A 20328-nucleotide genomic window follows, 5' to 3' on the forward strand; every position below is an offset into this window, starting at 1 on the left:
GCTCAAACCTGTAATCCCAGCACTTCGGAAAGCTGAGGCAGGCAGCTCACGAGGTCAGGAAATTGACACCATCCTGGCCAATATAGTGAAACTCCGTCTCTACTAAAAATACAAAAATTAGCCGGGTGTGGTGGTGCATGCCTGTAATCCCAGCTACTCGGGAGGCTAAGGCACGAGAATCGCTTCAACCCAGGAGGCAGAGGTTGCAGTGAGCCAAGACTGCACCACTGCACTCCAGTCTGGCAACAGAGCAAGACTCTGTCTCAAAAAAAAAAAAAGAGTTTTCATCAGAAAGTAATGTTGGATTTTAAGAAATATAGAATGAAAAACAATGACATTAGTAAGAGATATATGATACTGAAACATTCATGCATTACAATAATCAACCCATTATGGTCAAAATTTATTCTTATAACAGAGTCTGATTTTGTTAATAAATTTATTTAGAATTTCTACAGAAGATTAGTATGTAATTTTCTTTTATAAGCTCTGTTTTTCAGGTTTTCTTATATATAAAATCACTGGTAACTTTAAATAGCTTCAAAATAAATTTCACCTTTTAAAAAGCTTATAATAACTATTAACCATTAAAAGCAAGTCAACTGTATTCCTTTCATATTAAAGACATTAGAGACAGAAGGACTTAGGAGAACCATAATGAAATGAAATGAAAACAATCAGGAAACACACCAATAAACCCTTCCCTCTTACTTCCTACTGTCCTCCTGCTTATTTGTTTACAGATAAATTCCCAACAAATGTTAAAGAAAAGTATATTCGGAGAATTACATGTTACTTCTATATTAGGAACAAATTAGTACACAAAAATTTACCTTTCAGTTGAAAGTATATGAATTAGCTTGAGCAAAAATTCACTGAATATCTGAGGACATGTTGAAGAAAGATGCACTTGTAATCGAGTAAGAAATTCTTGCATAGCTTGTGTAGCTGTGGGACCAACCTGAAGAGAAATGTATATTCACTGAAAACTGCTTACTGACAACATTTAAAAAATCATTCATTTAAAAATTATCAGGTATAAAGTCAAAAGCTATACACTGTAACTTTTAATAGGAAGAAAGCAAAAGTATTAACAATGATAGCAGGAAATGAATTTTTTAGGTCTTGATGTATTTATTTTGAACTGCAAATAAAAATACTGTTAACACTTTTCCATTATGGTTTATACAGCACAACTATATTAGGTTTATTGAACTCAATACTGAAAAAAGTTCACCTGAATTACACAATAAATACTTTTATAATGCTTTCTAGAGTATAAATAACTTCAACACAGATTTTCACAAATAACCTTCTTAATTATCCCATTTCAAAATCAAATAACTCATGAGCAGAGAGGTAAAATGATCCATAAAAGGTCATGTTTCTAACAACTAGCAAAGCAAACATTAAGCTAAGTGAAAAACAAAACAAAAACTAAATAAAAATAAATTTATACCAAGTCAAAAAAAAAAAAACTGCTTCCCCAAACTTCTAACTCATCAATGAAAGAAATGATAGTGAACACTGCACTAAGTAATCTGAAGTACAGTTTGGAATGTGCTCTAACACTTCTACATATTATTTTACTTGATCCTAATTTGGCTTCATGAACAATTCATAAAACCTTGGAGGAGTTCTGGAAAAATAAAATAGAACATAATCCTCCGAACTATTTTAGAGTTAAATAAAGTTAATTTCTGGTACTGAGCATACAAATCAGAGCTTTCTTATCAAAACTTCCTATACAAAACCAAGATATCAGTAGGAAAGCTCAATCTTCAATAACTTAAAAAGTTTTAAAAAGTTATTTCCTCCTGTCTTTTATTAAAAAACAAAGAAAATATTATTTTTTGCAATGCCTTGTTCACTGACACCTAACTATACCAATAACTAGTTATGTAATTTGGGGTAATGTAGCTGATGCATGTTTTCTTACATGTAAAATAATTAAGTCAGAGTTGGTGATCCCGAACAGTCTTCCTGTTACAAATTCAATCAATCTTTAAGTATAATAATCACTTGATAACATGTCTCTGCCCCTATCAAAACCCTGTCCCAATCTAATTGTAAGTTAGTTTCCTCTCTCTTACTTGTTCCTTGTCTCATTTATTTTATTAAGACATATAATATTAAAATATATTAAGTATTAGAGTATTGACTAAAGTTCTATGAAGGCAGATATTTGATCTTGGTAAATACTGTATCTCTAGTAGCTAGAATAAACACATAGAAGCCTCTTAAACACCGAATAAATGAATTAATAGGAGAAACTGGACTGTTGAGGACAACTAAATCAGAATTTATCTGGCAGCAAATCCAAGAATTTTAAAATGATAAACTTGCAAGATAATCTTGAATAATCTTGATTTTAAAAGACGTTTTAAATGCTAAATATATTTTTACTTTAAAAGAAATATAATGGAGTAGAAATATTTACACAGAAGCAGTATAACATAACAAGAAATTAAACTGATATAAAGGAAAATTTACAGTGAAACAGAAAATGTTTTGTAAGCCCTGAGCAATATTGTTATTTTTTGCTAAGCAAAATCATTAACATCATAAAACGTTTAAGGTAAATTGATAATCTTGATGGAAGTAATCAAATATGACATATTAAAATTTATTTGGATTCCAAAATTTTTGAAACGTTTCTCTACCTTTGCAGTATTTACTCAGAATGTTTCCAGTTATCCAAAATTAATGCCAAAAATATGTATCTACATGAAAACCTAGTATCACTGTTCTAAGAGGTTAACTTACCACCTGCTATTAGTGTCAGTATGGCTATTATTACAAATAACAAAACCTTTTTTATTATATTGATACATAAAAGGCCATTATTTAATACTTTAGCAATTAAAAAATTACATAGCTTTACATTACAAATACTGTTTATTGAATAGTCTGGGCATATCCCAGGCTAAACATCATATTACCTGTGGACTGTGTTGATTTGTTCCATGTGGACTGGTGCCAGAAAGAAATTTCACTAATACGTAGATAAGGTTTGGATCTGAAACCAACAAATGAGCAGTACTCTCCTGAGTTCCAATGGCACTGCTGGAACCAGCTATAAAACATTTTTTAAAAACCTCTTAAGAAATGAACAATGAAATAATGGAAATGCAGTATTTAAAAGCATCTTTTAGTTCCAAGGAAAATTCATATATTCCTAGTAGTTACAGTTTATTAAAGGGGTTTCAATTTCTTTTTTTTTTTTCTTTTTGAGGAGTCTCGCTCTGTCACCTAGGCTGGAGTGCAGTGGCGTGATCTCGGCTCACTGCAACCTCCACCTCCTGGGTTCACGCCATTCTCCTGCCTCAGCCTCCCAAGTAGCTGGGACTACAGGCGCCCGCCACTACGCCTGGCTAATGTTTTTGTATTTTTAGTGGAGACGGGGTTTCACCATGTTAGCCAGGATGGTCTCAATCTCCTGACCTTGTGATTGGGCCGCCCGCCTCAGCCTCCCAAAGTGCTGGGATTACTATCTACCATCTGTCTCCTCCGCCCCCTTCTGATTGTGAAAACACCTCAAGCTTAATGTACATCTTACTTAGTAAAGTCAAATAGAAAAGATATAACTAGGTCCTGACTCTTATTTGGAAAGCCTATTCTAACTATCTTCCCCTTCCAGAAACAGTCAGAGATCTACTTTTCAGGAAAACTTTTGAGTTTTCTAAAATAAGTTGTGGCAAAATTATTCCTTTCTGCATGTTAGCTGTATACAGATTAACTGTGAACTAACGTAGAGGTAAGACAATAGTTTTCAGAGATGAATAAATTATCCTTTGCATGAAATCCACTTTCAGTATCATAGTGATACTTTTGAGCTCATATTTGGAAAATATATTCCAAATGAAAAAAGATAATAGCATTTTAAAGCTAAGTAATTATTTAAATTATTAAACAAAACCCAGGAATCTAGTTATGTATGTTTATGAATATAATAATGAATAAATCATTTTTAAATACAAAAGTATCTTAAAAGAATAACATAAAAACTTAGATGAAATGTAAAAACCTGCCTTTGTACTCTAAAAGCAATCAATTTTCTTTTAATAAGTTTTTAAAAGGTAAAAATACGATTTGAACATCTAACAAGACATATGAGACTGTATTATCAAAGTAAACAAGCACAAAGGATATACAAGAACTAATTCAGAAGAGACATGTTAAAATAAAAAACTCAATCACTTTTATTGGAGACAGAGTCTTGCTCTGTCACCCAAGCTGGAGTGCAGTGGCATGATTTAAGCTAACTTCAAACTTCGCCTTCCAGGTTCAAGTGACTTTCGCGCCTCAGCCTCCCTGTAGCTGGGACTACAGGCGACTACTAACTTTTGTATTTTTAGTAGAGATAGGGTTTCACCACGTTGGCAGGCTGCTCTCGAGCTCCTGACCTCAAGTGATCCACCCGTGTTGGCCTCCTAAAGTGCTGGGATTACAGGTGTGAGCCACCACATCTGGCCAACTCAATCACTTTGACAAGTGTACCACTCCTTCGAAAATTCTAAGAATCCAACAGTAGAGGCCGGGCGCAGTGGCTCAAGCCTGTAATCCCAGCACTTTGGGAGGCCGAGACGGGCAGATCACGAGGTCAGGAGATCGAGACCATCCTGGCTAACACGGTGAAACCCCGTCTCTACTAAAAATACAAAAAAAATTAGCCGGGTGAGGTGGCGGGTGCCTGTAGTCCCAGCTACTCTGGAGGCTGAGGCAGGAGAATGGCGCAAACCCGGGAGGCGGAGCTTGCAGTGAGCTGAGATCCGGCCACTGTACTCCAGCCTGGGCGACAGAGGGAGACTCCGTCTCAGAAAAAAAAAAAAAAAAAAAGAATCCAACAGTGGAACACTAAAGTACATGTCAGAGATTTAAATGAATAAATTTATGAACTTACAATTAAGCTGCATGTTTGTCATGAGTGTTAGGCTATGAAGCACAAGGCACCACGTCCGGAGCAAAGTATTGGGATACCAAGCTAGCACTGTGAGAAAGCTAGTTATTGATGCTATGCAGAAAAGAGAAAGGGAAAATATTTTTCAGAAAAACAATGTTTATGAAGAATTAAAAGTCAAAAGAATAAATTAAAAAACAAGACAATATTTCTTTAAATCAGCTCTTTAGTGTCTCCAAAACATGCAAATAAAAGGAATTCTCCACTAAATACAACTAAAGTGTGAAGAATCAGTAACATCTTAGGATAAGGTTTAAAACTCAGCCCACTACACCTGAAATGACATGTTATCACTATCGGTATGTAGTACTTTCCAAACTAGAGGCATTTCTACTTCAATACAATTTACTAAAAATCCTCACACTCTACAAAACCGGCAGCTGAAAACAATAACAGATACTGGAAAAACTGGTATTATAGGCGTGCGTCAACACAGCCGGCTAATTTCTGTGTTTTTTTTCTAAAGACGGGGTTTCACCATGTTGGCCAGGCTAATCTAAAACTTCCACCCTCAAGGGATCTGCCCACCTCAGCCTCTCAAAGTGCTGGTATTACAGGTGTAAGCCACTGTGCCCAGCTAGAAATAACTATTTTTTACTCTTTTGTTTTTTATATATATTTAATATTTTTCATAATAAAATTAAAAACAGATGAAAACAAATTTTCTAATAATAATAATATAGTGGAAGAGATGGAAACCTATCCATTAAAGAAGGGTTGGCTGGTGCTGAGACAGTGCAGATGTAAGGAGAACCCATGACACAGTGGGGCTGGCACTAATACTGGAAGATACACCGTGTAAGAGCCAAGCAAGCTACAGGATGCAACACTCAAGGAAGAAAGCATCAGGAACAGATTCTCATTTTTATTTTTCTTTAAATATAACTAAAATAGTCCTGTAGCTAGAGCTGAAGGCTAATTCTTTTCCTGTTGTATTATTTTACTACCACCATTCCCACACTCTTGTATTTGCCAAGAAACACACACAACTTCTACAGGAAACTGACAACCTTCTCTAGCTGACTAATTCCTCCAGGGGCTAACTCACAGTTTTAAAAAATGAAAAATAATAAACCAACCTGCTTTGACAGATCAGACAAAACTTCAAGAAAATATGAAAGAGTAACAGAACATTGTAAATTTTAGTTGCATACAGGCATACCACAGACCAGAGAGTAAGAGTCTTCTATTCTCAGCAAGGTCTCCCTGTATCTTTCCTGCTAATCAGTAAGTCAGTGCATCTTTTTAAAAAGGTATTCTGTTTTTTACCCACTAGAATGTTATAACCTTTAATGACAAAGATTACGTATATTTTAACCTAATAATTACCTTTTAAGCTTGTTATTTAGACTATAATGATTTTTCTCCTAATAAATCTTACCTTGATTTAATGAAATGACAGGTATTCTATTAGCATTATACAAAAATATGTCTGTTCCATTTTCTTTGTTTCCAGGTGAACTAGAATTCAGGCTCAGTGTGAGCCACAATTGGAGAAGTGACTCCAACTGAAAAAGAATGAAAATTGACAGGAGAAAAATGTACCTATTATATTATGAAACACAATTTAAACAAAAATCTTGTTTAAATTCTTGTCATGAGTAAATAACCTTTTCTATTAAACACTTCTTCTTCACACTTAAAAGCATCTTCTAGTTAATTAAATTAGTTGATCAGCAAACACATCTTAAAATTCTTGAAGAAACAAAATTTACCTGAATTAAAACTTATAAATTACCTCATAAAAAGATTCTTCTAAATTAAAACAGGTGATTCAAGTCATTTTTTTTTCTTTGAGACAAGGTCTGCTATATCTTGAACTCCTGGCCTCAAGCCATCCTCCCGCCTCAGCCTCCCAAGTAGCTGGAACTGTAGGTATGTGCTACTGCACCCGGTTAATTTTTTTTACTTTATTAGAGACAGGATCTAGTGTTATGCTGCCCAAGCTGGTCTCGAACTCCTGGCCTCAAGCAATCTTTCTGCCTCAGCCTCCTGAGTAGCTAGGACTACAAACTCAAACTACCATGCCCTGTGATTCACGTCTCTAAATCACAGGTGTGTGTATGCGTAGTAGGAATTAAAGTACTGAAGCTTAAAATCATTAAAATTATCAGTGGTCCATCATTGAGAAACTGTGATTACTTCGGTAATCAAAATATTTCTGATGTTTTTCCAACTGAATATAATAAAGAACTCATCCCTGACAGGTTTAGAATGAACTTCCCAATTAGTTTCATTTTTTACCAGGCTAACATTAATATGTAAAAATACACCATTTCTCCTGAAGTCATACCTGAACATGATGGACTTGAAGCATGGAAAAAAGTTTGTTGAAACAAACATTTAACATTGGGACAGATGATAACTGTATAATAAGCTGGCTGGTTTGGTTTGCTGCTTGTAAACCCCCTAGAAGGGAATCATCTGTTCCAGTGGGAGACTGTGATACTGAAAATTAAACACAAGTATAATTTTATACATAAAGTATCAGGATATGTGTTAACTGGTTATTCATATGTATAAATAGGTTAAATCGTTTTTAAAAATCAAAACCGCATTCTTTAGAATGGTTCAAAACAGTATTTAATATTGGAAAAACGTGTTTTTATAACATTACTTGAAAGTAAAAAAGACAATGACCAAAGAAAGAAGTTCCCAAATTCATAGGACTCAACCAATAAAAAAAGGCAAAGAACCTTTTCTAGCAATTTTTATTTGCATTTTTTTCCAATTAATAAAGGAGGGAAAGTAAAGGGAAAGAAATAAGACTCCTGACTATTATTGATAAGGCAGTTTTAGAATAATCTAGATTCTAATTTATTCATCTTTAACAATGACTATAGATTAGAATCATCTGGGGAGCTTTCAGAAGTTCTGATGCCCAGGTTACATACGAAACTAATTAAATGAGAATATATTCATGGGAACCAGAGAAATACAAGGACACTAAGAGCTTTATCATATATTTAGAGCCTTATTTTATTATTATACTAAAAAGAGAGACAGTTGTGCAGAGGATAATCAAAAGATAGAATATAAGCCTGGGCGACAGAGCGAGACTCCGCCTCAAAAAAAAAAAAAAAAGAATATAAAGAGGATACACCAATTTCAAACAGATTTTCTTTTTTATTCCTTTTTTTTTTTTTTCAAATATCCTTTCAGTAGAATTACAAAAAGATATTCTAATAAGTGGTTTTAAATAAGAAATGTCTAACAAAGGGCTGCTTTGGGCAGTACTGAGTTATCTCTAATCATGCAGACACTGGACCCTACAAAAGGGATCCCCATATTGCCTGGGAGATAAGATACAAGAATATTTGTGTACCAATACTAAGATTATAGAACACTAGACCATTCCTTCTGTTTTTCCTTTTTCCCTTCTTTTGATACCCTCTAAAGCAAGAAACAAATGAAGATTGCAGACTGAAAGAATTCAATTTAACACAAGGAAGATCTAAAAACTCTAATTTCTCTGTTGAAATGGGTTGTGAACTCTCCACAAGAGAAGTATCTGTAATTTTATTGGGTTCTACCTACTATCTCTACCCCTTCTTCACTCTGCCCTAGAAAAGGCGAAGCAATATGCAGGCCTAAGAAAACAAAAACCAGCACCCTCTTCTCAGCCCTGCTCCCCAATCTGTCCTTGAAAAACACAGTGCTATTTCAACTGTACTCCCCTGAGGTCTATCCAGTTCCAGACTTGCGTACACCTCATCAAGGAAAGCAAACCATAACGGGATGGCCAGCTCTTGCAGGCTACCTGTTTCTTGTAACACAGCCATGTCCATTCATTTACATATCATCTATGGCTGTTTTCCTGCAACCAAGTCAGAGTTGAGTAGTTTCAGTACACACCATATGGCAAGCAAAGCCTAAAATATTTACTATTAGTCCTTTATGAAAAAGTTGGCCTTTCTTTTCTGTAGGTTATTAGGTAGTAAATCCTCTCAATTCTGGCGTTCAGTTAACAGGTATATTTGGCTGTCATCCTATACTATATCCTCTATCCTCGTCTTTAAGGATGATAAAGATGTTATTATAAAAAATCTATTTCATCATAAATTTGGAATAGTGCAATGAATTCACAGGCAGGTATGCAGGCTTCCATAGGAATTTTAACCTTACAACAATACAGTAAACAAAAAATCTCCACAAAACACAGTGGAGGTTTCTGCACTGAACTGAGAGCACTACACAGAGGTATTCTGCATGACACTCCCTGCATTTGTTAATCCTTTGTCTTAGTTTCAACTTGCTAGTAACTTGGAGCCGGGAAAGTGCTACATACTAAGTCCCCTCAGACTCACATCACAGAATTTAAAAATCTGTCCTTGATGAATCCACCTGAAAATGATGAAGAATTGAATCATTCACCGCAATACTCTAAAAATGGTAATTTTACTTACACGTAGGAGATGTATTTGTTAATGCCTGTAAAATGGAATCTGCTTCCAGGGTAGACATCATTTTCAACATGAGTTCTGCTTGCTGTTCAAGTCCAACTTCTAGGCGAGCATCCAGGGCTACAAAAAGCAAATGAAAGAAAAAGAAAACATTGACAATTATTACTCATGTCCTACCTCCTACAATAAAATGTTGACATCTGAACCCAAAAGAGGATGAGGAGGAGTGTGTTCTTACAGAACAACCACCTAGCATGCAGTATCAGAGCCACAGCAGGAGAAGAATATCTGTGGAAAGGAGGGTAGAGACAGGCAGTTGGTTATATAGAGACAGAAATATTAAATAAGTGAAGTAACAATAATGGAAACAAAGACATTAAAGATAAAGAGAAACAGGTTTCTCACTGTCAGAATAAAGTGCTATAAATATAGAAAAGAAGAAAGCTAAAATGAACCCTATGGAGTTAGATTAAATCCAGATACACTGATGTGAACTGATCATATTCAAGATATACAGACAGACAGATATAGAAATATAAATGCCAAGTGTGTGTGTTCACACGCACACACAAACACATACTCCCTAGCTCTGTCCACCAGGAGGAAATGGAAACAGTCCCAAAATAGCAACACATTTATCTTTGACAAAATCATCATTTGTTAACCACATTTCTCCTTTAAAAGTTTTTGAAATACCATGCTCCTTTAAGAAGTGACTAATTCCCGGGGGTGGGGGGAAGCGGGGGGCAGCAGATTAAAGTAAAAGATGAGCCTGGGCTATCATGTTTTGCCAGAGAACAAGGAAGTGCTAAAACAATGATGAGAAAATCTCAAGGGGGATCCTATCGGTCAAATTTGAGACAATTTGAACATCAAAAAACAGATGACAACACTGTGAATATACTCGACAGTGAACTATACACACACAAAAAATGGTCAAAATAATAAATTTGCCAGGTGTGGTAGAGTATGCTGTAATCTCAGTTACTTGAAAGGCTGAGGTTGAAGGACTGGGCTCACCCAGCCTGGGCAACACAGTGACACCCTATCTCAACAAATAAAAAGGAAAACTTTTATGTTATTTACATTTTTCCACAATAAAAAAAAAGTGATAATAAGGTACAATTCACTGAATAAAAAAAGGCAACCATGAGTCCATTCAAAACTAAATGAATAAACTATTACAGTAACTTTTTCTTTCTGTTTTGTTTTTTTTTTTTTGAGTTGGAGTCTTGCTCTATTGTCCAGGCTGGAGTGCAGTGGCATGATCTTGGCTTACTGCAACCTCTTCCCCCAAAGTTTTAGCAATTCTCCTACCTCAGCCTCAGCTCCCGAGGATTACAGGTGCCCGCCACCATGTCTAGCTAATTTTTTTATATTTGCAGTAGAGATGGGGTTTTACCATGTTAGCCAGGCTGGTCTTGAACTCTTGACCTCAGGTGATCCACCTGCCTTGGCCTCCAAAAGTGCTGGGATTACAGGCGTGAGCTACTGCGTCTGGCCAGTAATTTTTTCAAAAAGAAACTTTGTAAGGAACAGGATAGCTATAGTTTCCAAGTACCATTCTGCTCCCCAGCCCCCAAAAAACTTTTTATAGCGGCCGGGCACAGTGGCTCACACCTTTAATCCCAGCAATTTGGGAGGCTGAGGAGGGCAGACTGCTTGAGCTCAGGAGTTTGAGACCAGCCTGGTCAAAATGGTGAAACCCCATGTCTACAAAAATATAAAAATTAGCCAGGCGTGGTGGCGCACGTCTGTAGTCCCAGCTACTTGAGAGACTCAGGTAGGAGAACTGTTTGAGCCCAGGAAGCAGAGGATGCAGGGAACTGAAATCACGCCACTACAATCCAGCCTGGGTGACAGAGCAAGACCATGTGTGTACCCCCAAAAAACCCAGCGACAACAAAACATTTTTACAGAGGGGAAAAGAGTAACTTTACAAGGGAGAAGTCAAGCAGACAACTCATTCATCAAGTGGTTAAACTCAACATCACCAATAGTGAGAGAGATCAAAATCATGGGCCACCTAATTGAATGAAATGGAGGGGGGAGCATTATTTGTGGGATATTCCTGCAAAGATACATTAACTCAATCTAATCACAAGGAAATAGCATACAAACACAAACTGAGGATCATTCTACAAAATAACTGGCCTGCTATCTTCAAAAGCATCAGTGTCATCAAGGTCAACTCCGAGGAACTACTGCAGACTGAATGAGACTAAAGAGACATGACAATTAAATGCAATGCATTATCTTCCCTGGGCTCTTGTGCATAAAGAACATTATTTGGACAACCACTATAATTTGAATGGGCTCTCAGTATTTGATAGCAGTAACGTTAATCTACTGATTTGGAGGGAATATACTTCTTGATGTGTATATGTAGAACAATGTCCTGATTTGTAAAACAAAACAAAACAAACCAAAAATGACATCAAATTATCAATGTACTCTCAAATGGTTCTGGAGAATAAACATTCTCTGCACTAAACTTGAAACATTCTGGCAAATGTGTGTTTCAAATTTTTAAAAAATATTTTATAACAGAAGGAGCACGGCTGATAAGGGAAAAATATATTTTATTTAAAAAATTAAACACATCTCATATATTCTACATGACTAGAAAAGTGCAAAAATAAAGCCGGGCACGGTGGCTCACTCCTGTAATCCAAGCACTTTTGGAGGCCAAAGCGGGCAAATCATTTGAGGTCAGGAGCTCAAGACCAGCCTGGCCAATATGGTGAAACCCTGTCTCTACTAAAAATACAAAAAATAGCTGGGCTTGGTGGCATGCACCTGTAGTCCCAGCTACTCAAGAGGCTGAGGCAAGAGAAGCACTTGGACCTGGGAGGCAGCGGTTGCAGTGAGATGGGATCACCCCATCCTGGGCAACAGAGCAAGACTCCGTCTCAAAATAAAAAACTGCAAAAATAATATTTAACTATTTAATGTAGCTTCATTATCTTTATAAATAAAATACAAGTTTACTATTAAAGTCAACAATTAAAATACAGCACAATTAATTAAAATCATTGCCAATCCCACACAACACTTGCTAGGTGTCATTCTGACAGTCAAAAAGATAGAAGTTCCTCCAAACTGACTACAGAGAAACAGCTCTGAATGGTACTCATGGCACAGCTGTGATACTAAACCCACTGGCATACGCCCAGGCTCAGTTTCTCAAGGGACAAAGTATACATAAATATGAGACTTGTTTTAAGAATAGCATATGCCTTAAAATACAAACATACACTTACCCTGAGAGACTGAAACACTAACTGTCTGTGATCCATTCTTCTCCATGTTTGCTGGTGGCTTTGCTACAGGAATTCCCAGACCTCCAATGTAAGGGTTGTAATTGTAGGTCCCATAATCAGCACCCCAATAATCATACCATGTACTGCTTATTGGCTTAAAATAATGGAAAAAAAACTGTGGTTTATTTTTGCCTCTTGGCTGAATGACACATTATTTACATTATCTAAACCCAAACAGAACTACAAACTAAATATTCTATCCACCCTTTAAATTTCCCAAATCCCCTTATAATTTTAATGATTTATAACAATCGTCCAGTAATTTTCTCCTCACTTTCTGCCAAAATCTAAAAATACCTTATATGTTTAGAAATTGAAAGTAGCATCGCTAATAAAATCTCTTACGGACCAAAGAACAGTACCACCATAAAGTATTATAGGTGATTCTCCTTTAAAAAAAAGAAGTAGGCTAACATACAAGTAGAATCTGCAATGAACTCAGCTCGGATGAGGTTTAAACAGCTGTCTGAAATGCTTGTGATCTATAATATACTTCTGTATACTTAAAGGTGGTTCTCGTTACTGTATGATAATTATGAGTAGCTATATTAATAAAAATGGAAGTTTTCTTTATACCATTTTAAACTACAATAGTAGTACCTACAGCAATTTTTTAAAACTACAATAGTAGTACCTACAGCAATTTAATTTTGAATATGCTGAATAATGAGCTGCATTAGTGGTAAGTATGTATATTCTCCTCTTTTAAGTAATTACTAAAGCCAAAAGTATGAGACGGAAGACTTTCCTTTCAAATATATATAATTTTTTTTTTTTTTTGAGATGGAGTCTTGCTCTGTCGCCAGGCTAAAGTGCAGTGGCACGATCATGGCTCACTGTAACCTCCACCTCCCAGATTCAAGCGATTCTCCTGCCTCAGCCTTCTGAGTAGCTGGGACTATAGGCGCGTGCCACCACACCCAGCTAATTTTTGTATTTTTAGTAGAGACGGGGTTTCACTATGTTGGCCAGGCTGGTCTCTATCTCTTGACCTCGTGATCTGCCCGCCTTGGCCTCCCAAAGTACTGGGATTACAAGGCATGAGCCACTGCGCCCAGCCTCTTTTCAAAGAATATTCTAATGTATCATACCTTAAAAACCTTGGCTGCAAGAGGGTCCTTTTCCAAATCAATATCTAAAGGATCAATATCAACTTCCATTAGATCCTGAAGTAACTCAAGGTCAATTTCTTTATCTTTTTCCAAAGAGGACAGAGGCGGTGCACCTTCAAACAATTAAAAGTGATCTTATTGGTGGAGTATATCACATAAAATTTAGATGACATATGCTTTTAGTTACAAAAAGTTATTTTACTTGCATGTTACATATGCCTAATAAAAAAGACCTCTATGTATGCAAACATTTCGCTCCATAACACATAATAAAAACAAAGATGCATTGATATTTGCTTTCCTAAAGCCACTTATTTCAACCTCTTGTCGAAATAAGTTGCATAAACTTTGCTATCAAAAATAATTACCAACATTACTAAATACTATACATTCTATTACATCTAACATGTAATTCATTATATTGCATTCATTATTACAGGTAATGTTACCCAGTATTAATGAGAAAAGCAAAGAGGACTGAAGTTATAAGAATGCCATTTACTGGCCAGGCACAGTGGCTCACAACTGTAATCCCAGCACTTTGGGAGGCAGAGGCGGGCAGATCACGAGGTCAGGAGTTTGAGACCAGCCTGGCCAACATGGCGGAACCCCATCTCTACTAAAAATACAAAAATTAGCTGGGTGTGGTGGTGGCCGCCTGTAACCTCAGCTATTCCAGGGGCCAAAGCAGGAGAATCGCTTGAACCCAGGAGGCAGAGGTTGCAGTGAACTGAGATTGTGCCATTGTGCTCCAGCCTGGGTGACAAGAGCAAGACTCTGTCTCCCAAAAAAAAAAAAAAAAAAAAAAAGAATGCCATTTTTACCCTATTTTTCTGTTATGAATTAGAAATTACTCTCTCAGATGTCTCCAAAGTTTTAAGTAGCTTTCTTATAACCCTTATAAGTACCCCCTTATAGCTCTTACTTTTCCATCATTCCCATCCTCTTAATCAATACAACTTTATAGAATGCCTAGTAAATGCCAGCCTGTATGAGGGTTTGAGTATAAGTACATGAAGATTAATAAAATAAAACTCTCCAATCCAATAAATTAAGAGAAATTCAGAGGTGGGGATGCACTATAATTAAAACTGATTAGACGACAAAGTCCCAAACTCTGCTGGGAATGACAGAAAAAGCCTCTTGGAGAAAGGCATGCTTTATGTGAACCTTGGGTAACAAAGTGTTCATCATGCACACAGGAAATCTATTCCAGATAAAGAGAATATCAAGTAAAAAACAGAAAATCGTGAGCAAATATAAGATTAAGGAATGACAAATGGTTGAAAATGACTGCAGCATCTGACATATACCAGTTAATAGCCAAAATAGGTTTTTTAAAAGTAAGGGGTATAGAGATGATAAAGGATGATGCATGCTAATTTATAAAGATACTTTTTAAAAAGAAAAAAATTAAATACACACACAAAAAAAATCACATGCTGGATCTTAAAGAATAAGAGCTTTTAAACTGCTGTCTTCATCACTTTGTATCTTTACATGTTTTCTACATTACGTTTTCTTCATCATTGCCAAATCACACTATATCAACATAATTAGGACACTATGAAATGACAGCATTTTGTTGTAATGAGCATTCATTCAGAGAACCAAGACAAAATGTATTTACGAGGAAAATAATGGATCTAGTTTATAAGGCCAAACAAGTAATAGAAAAATATAAAAATCAACTTTATTTTTCTCTAACATTCTTTATTTTGAAACGTGTTTCCATTCAATAGAATAAAGAAGAAACCTAATGTAAAATTTACCTGTTATGTCATGTGTCAAAGGTTCATCTATAGTTTCCAGCAACGGAACTGAGGACTGTTGAAGGGAGTCATCAGAGTCACCAGCTGTCGCACCTACATCATCACCCACTGTTCCTTCCTCCATGGCTTCTGCGGCTACTGGAGCCAGTAATTCTCCTGTATGTAAGGGGATAGTCCTGTTTTAATAATTTATACAGATTTCAAAAACATATTAAGGCATATTTTTTTCCTCCAGTTTAGTCACTGACAGAATAAATGCTCTACTAACTATAAAAGAATCTGAGGCAAATAAGTTCCCACCCACCTAAGGAATGCTAGGACTCACTCCATTACCTTCAAATGCTAGAGACAAGTATCTAGTAAACACGTAACATGTACAAAGAGTTATTTTAAGTACTTTACATACATTAACTCACTTATTCATAAAAACCTTATACAAACATTATCCTTATTATCCTTATGTTATATATGAAGAAACTGAGGCAAAGTGACTTCCTCACCCAGTAAGCGGCACACCACTGATATTAATAATAAAGCAGTCTAGCTCCAATATTCATGCACTTAACAACCTAACGCCTTTCTAAAGCCTTGCATTTATCACAACTATCAATATACTTAAATACAAAAGTAATTCTCAATGGTTACTACTGCTATAACATTAAACCGATTAAACAGACCTTTATGCTTTTAGGGGGTTAAAGATCCCTTTGAAGATTCTTAGTTGAGCAATGACAAGGTAATTCTGACATACTCTATGAAAAAAAAATCCTAACACACCTGCTAAAATATCCTGTAGCATACAAGTTAAGGAATACTGAGCCCAAGCACCACCCCAAGATATATCTCCTCTATTGAAGTCAGTTCCAACCAAAAGTAATAGCAGTCTTTCCAGCTGGGGTTCGTTCACAATCTCACACAGATGAATAGTTGGCCTCGTGGCGTTTGCAATGCGTGCAAGAACCTGTAACACATTTTATAAAATCATACACTTAAAGAGCAATTACATGTTTTTTTCAAACAATAACAGAAGTCTACCAATACTTTAGCACTGAACAACAGGTTTCAATAACGATGTATGAGTCTGGTGTCAAAAAAAAAGTGCTTGAGATGAAATGCAAAAGAATGTAATTTCGGCCGGGCGCGGTGGCTCAAGCCTGTAATCCCAGCACTTTGGGAGGCCGAGACGGGCGGATCACGAGGTCAGGAGATCAAGACCATCCTGGCTAACACGGTGAAACCCCGTCTCTACTAAAAAAATACAAAAAACTAGCCGGGCGAGGTGGCGGGCGCCTGTGGTCCCAGCTACTTGGGAGGCTGAGGCAGGAGAATGGCGTGAACCCGGGAGGCGGAGCTTGCAGTGAGCTGAGATCCGGCCACTGCACTCCAGACCGGGCGACAGAGCAAGACTCCGTCTCAAAAAAAAAAAAAAAAAAAAAAAAAAGAATGTAATTTCATGAATCAATATTAAAATCTGGTTTAAAATCTAATTGTATAGTTAAGAATTAAATTTCTATGAACAGTGAATATGCCACAGAAAAGCAATCACAACATTAAAAGTCCTTTTTTTTTTTTTTTTTGGAGACAGTCTCACTCTGTCACCAGGCTTGAGTGAAGTGGTGCGATTTTGGCTCACTGCAACCTCATCGCCCCCAGGTTCAAGCAATTCTCCTGCCTCAGTCTCCCGAGTAACTGGGACTATAGGTGCATGCCACCATACCCAGCTAATTTTTGTATTTTTAGTAAGGATGGGATTTCACCATGTTGGCCATGATGGTCTCCATCTCTTGACCTTGTGATCTACCCCTCTGCCTTCCAAAGTGTTGGGATTTCAGGCGTGAAGCACCACACCTGGCCAAAAGCCCTTCTTTAATATAATCTGACACTTATTTGTGTATTTCCTATTTTAATTAATATAAGAAAGGCAGGTTGGAGATAAACATATCCACATTACTTGCATTTCAAACCCTCAAGTTTTAACTAAAATAAAATATAAATCAGGTTTCCTTAAGAAACAATTTGAAAAGAGTTTTTTTTATCTTTTAAGACACAATAAAAAAAAGTAACTGCAAAAAAGCAAAACCAAAAGAAGCATCATTTCTCTTAATCAAAATTGACTAAAAATATCATTCTTTCCTTGTTTTTAAATCCCTGTAAGTCTACATTTTTTTTTATTTGAGAGACGCGGTTTTGTCACGTTGCCCACACTAGTCTCAAACTTCCTAGACTCAAACAATCCACCCACCTCAGCCTCCCAAAGTGCTGGGATTACAGACATGAGCCACTGCGCCTGGCCAACCCTATAAGTCTATATTTATAGTTTACCTACCTTACAAACAAACAACAAGAGATCAGCATGACATGTAAAATCCATGGAGAGAAGAAACAGAACAAGTTTCTGGACTACGGAGATACAACGTTCATGGGCCAGAGTAAATGGAAGTGGTTCTATCTCAGGACTTTCTTTTGTTGTTGTAACTTCTGTATCTAAATTAGAACGGGACCATTCTGCTGTCCGACGTAAACGAATTAAATCCTTAAAGTGCTGCACACAAAAATTCACAGTATTTAAATCAATGTTTACTTAATGAAAAGTTTTTCAGTAGAGATAGATTTAAGTAATGAAAATGTTCACGCCATATTACAACTTCTAAAGAGCAAAATTTTTAGATACACTGTAAGTTTCAAAAGTAAGAATATTAAAAGCTAAACTGACCAATATGCCTTACTTCCTACTTGGAGTAAAGTATCAGACATATAACAGATGTTCACTGTAGATAATACATTAAGTTATTAAGTTGAATCTAACAACATAAACATTACCGTAACATCCTAAACATAATCTGTAAAGGGTTGAAGGTAAAGAAAACTAACATAACATCAAGTACAAAATATTAATTAGAGTTACTTCAAAATCTGGCGGAATACTTATAATTTCACATTATAGAAAGACTACAAACTTGTTTGATACATATACGGTATCCCTCAAAATTTTAAAAAGTAAACATCAAGGTTTTAAAACTTCCAAATCAGTTGAACTTCACTTTCACTTACAAAAGACATACTACATTTGAGCCTTGTGAGCACCACTGGACACAAGTTTCAATTCTAAACTCAGACACCAAAATATTCCAATAACAATACAAAGGGGAAAGAGAATGCCACATTTTTTCATTTTACATATAAATTTTACTTGTGAGGCTGATACAACGATATTTGCAATCATCTTGTATAATTTTGTATTGTAAAATGGAAATAAATCACTCTATCAACGCCACATTAGCAAAACTATACATTCCACTGTCCTTTAATTTACTGAAACTCAATCCACATTGAAGGTAATACGTTAGAATAATACTTAAAGCCCACATTTATCATACATTTCATTCAGTTAAACTACTCCACCAAAAAAAAGGCCAGAGTAGATTGGCTTCTCTGTTAAGCAGAATAATATATATTTAAGTTTCTTGATCATAATTAAAGATCATAACTCCTTGACTTTTCTGAGATAATTATATTGAGAAGTACAGATCATACCTTTGAAGTGGCCTGCTTTAGTTTTGCTTGTTCTACCAGGAGTTTATATGACGATCCTTTGTTACTTTGTATTTTTTCTTTTTCCATCTGTTCTACCAATGCCTTCTGCTTTGCTTTTAGTAGGTTAAGTTGCTTTATAAAACAAATAAACAACTTAATCTTTAACAATGTTAAAAAAAAATTATTATACTCCTCACAGAATTCACACATCAAACTAATGGAACGCATATTATCTTGAAAGATGTAGTATAATTTTAACTGTTAATTTTTTTAAAAATCATTTCAAATCCCGACTTTGAGATCTCTCCCTGTTTTCATTAAGATCTCCCTTCCCCATGAGAGTAAGAAATAACTGGAAGACTTTCTTACATAAACCACTAACATAATTGAGTGATACATATTTTTTAATAGAGGGGAAAAAAGTTTATTTTTAATTAAATATATGGGAAAAATATCTTATTGCTTAATATTTCTTAGCTCCGTTTTTATGGAAATCTGAAGAGTAGTACACATTTTGGTATGCCTATATTTTTAATTAAAATTTGTATTGAGATCATTGTAGTTACTTGCTACAATGTAGCTTAAGAAATAACTAACCTATATATAAATAAGAAATAATACAGAAATCTCTTGTATACTTTACACAATTTTCTCTAATGATGACATTTTGCAAAAACTATAGGATAATATTACAAGGTATGGACATTGACAGAATTCGCCAATCTTATTTCTCCACTTTCAGTTGCACTCATTTGTGTGTGTCTGTGTATGTATTTAGTTGGATACACTTCTACCTGTGTTAGTTCATGTATCCACAATAGTCAATACCAAACAATTCCACCACAAGGTTCCCTCATATCCTTTTATAACTATATCCACACTTTCCTCCTGCCCTATCTCCCCCATCTCTAAACAATGGCAATCAGCAGTCGACAACAACGAACAAACAGACCAAAGAAGAGAAATAACTCTCGGCCGGGCGCGGTGGCTCAAGCCTGTAATCCCAGCACTTTGGGAGGCCGAGACGGGTGGATCACGAGGTCAGGAGATCGAGACCATCCTGGCTAATACGGTGAAACCCCGTCTCTACTAAAAAATACAAAAACTAGCCGGGCGAGGTGGCGGGCGCCTGTAGTCCCAGCTACTTGGGAGGCTGAGGCAGGAGAATGGCGTAAACCCGGGAGGCGGAGCTTGCAGTGAGCTGAGATCCGGCCACTGCACTCC

General features: G+C 36.1%; 1 protein-coding gene across 12 annotated transcripts in view; it reads right to left on the reverse strand.

Annotated features, from left to right (window-relative positions):
- BIRC6 (baculoviral IAP repeat containing 6) overlaps window positions 1–20328 on the reverse strand; it is a 262265-nt gene that overhangs the window by 123940 nt on the left and 117997 nt on the right. For all 12 annotated transcript variants that reach the window (XR_004428401.1, XM_033176091.1, XM_033176090.1 and 9 more), the window contains 12 exons: window positions 19105–19236; window positions 17897–18112; window positions 16348–16531; window positions 15571–15726; window positions 13778–13911; window positions 12627–12780; window positions 9367–9483; window positions 7254–7408; window positions 6342–6468; window positions 4904–5014; window positions 2943–3076; window positions 834–961 (listed from right to left, as the gene is read on the reverse strand). Coding sequence is in view for 11 of the 12 variants with exons in the window: in XM_033176091.1 (XP_033031982.1) it covers window positions 834–961; window positions 2943–3076; window positions 4904–5014; window positions 6342–6468; window positions 7254–7408; window positions 9367–9483; window positions 12627–12780; window positions 13778–13911; window positions 15571–15726; window positions 16348–16531; window positions 17897–18112; window positions 19105–19236 (1748 nt within the window). In the remaining variant the exon portion in view is untranslated. The remainder of the gene's footprint in view (window positions 1–833; window positions 962–2942; window positions 3077–4903; window positions 5015–6341; window positions 6469–7253; window positions 7409–9366; window positions 9484–12626; window positions 12781–13777; window positions 13912–15570; window positions 15727–16347; window positions 16532–17896; window positions 18113–19104; window positions 19237–20328) is intronic.

Source organism: Trachypithecus francoisi, unplaced genomic scaffold, assembly GCF_009764315.1.
Source record: "Trachypithecus francoisi isolate TF-2019V2 unplaced genomic scaffold, Tfra_2.0 Lachesis_group17, whole genome shotgun sequence".
Classification (NCBI taxonomy): domain Eukaryota; kingdom Metazoa; phylum Chordata; class Mammalia; order Primates; family Cercopithecidae; genus Trachypithecus; species Trachypithecus francoisi.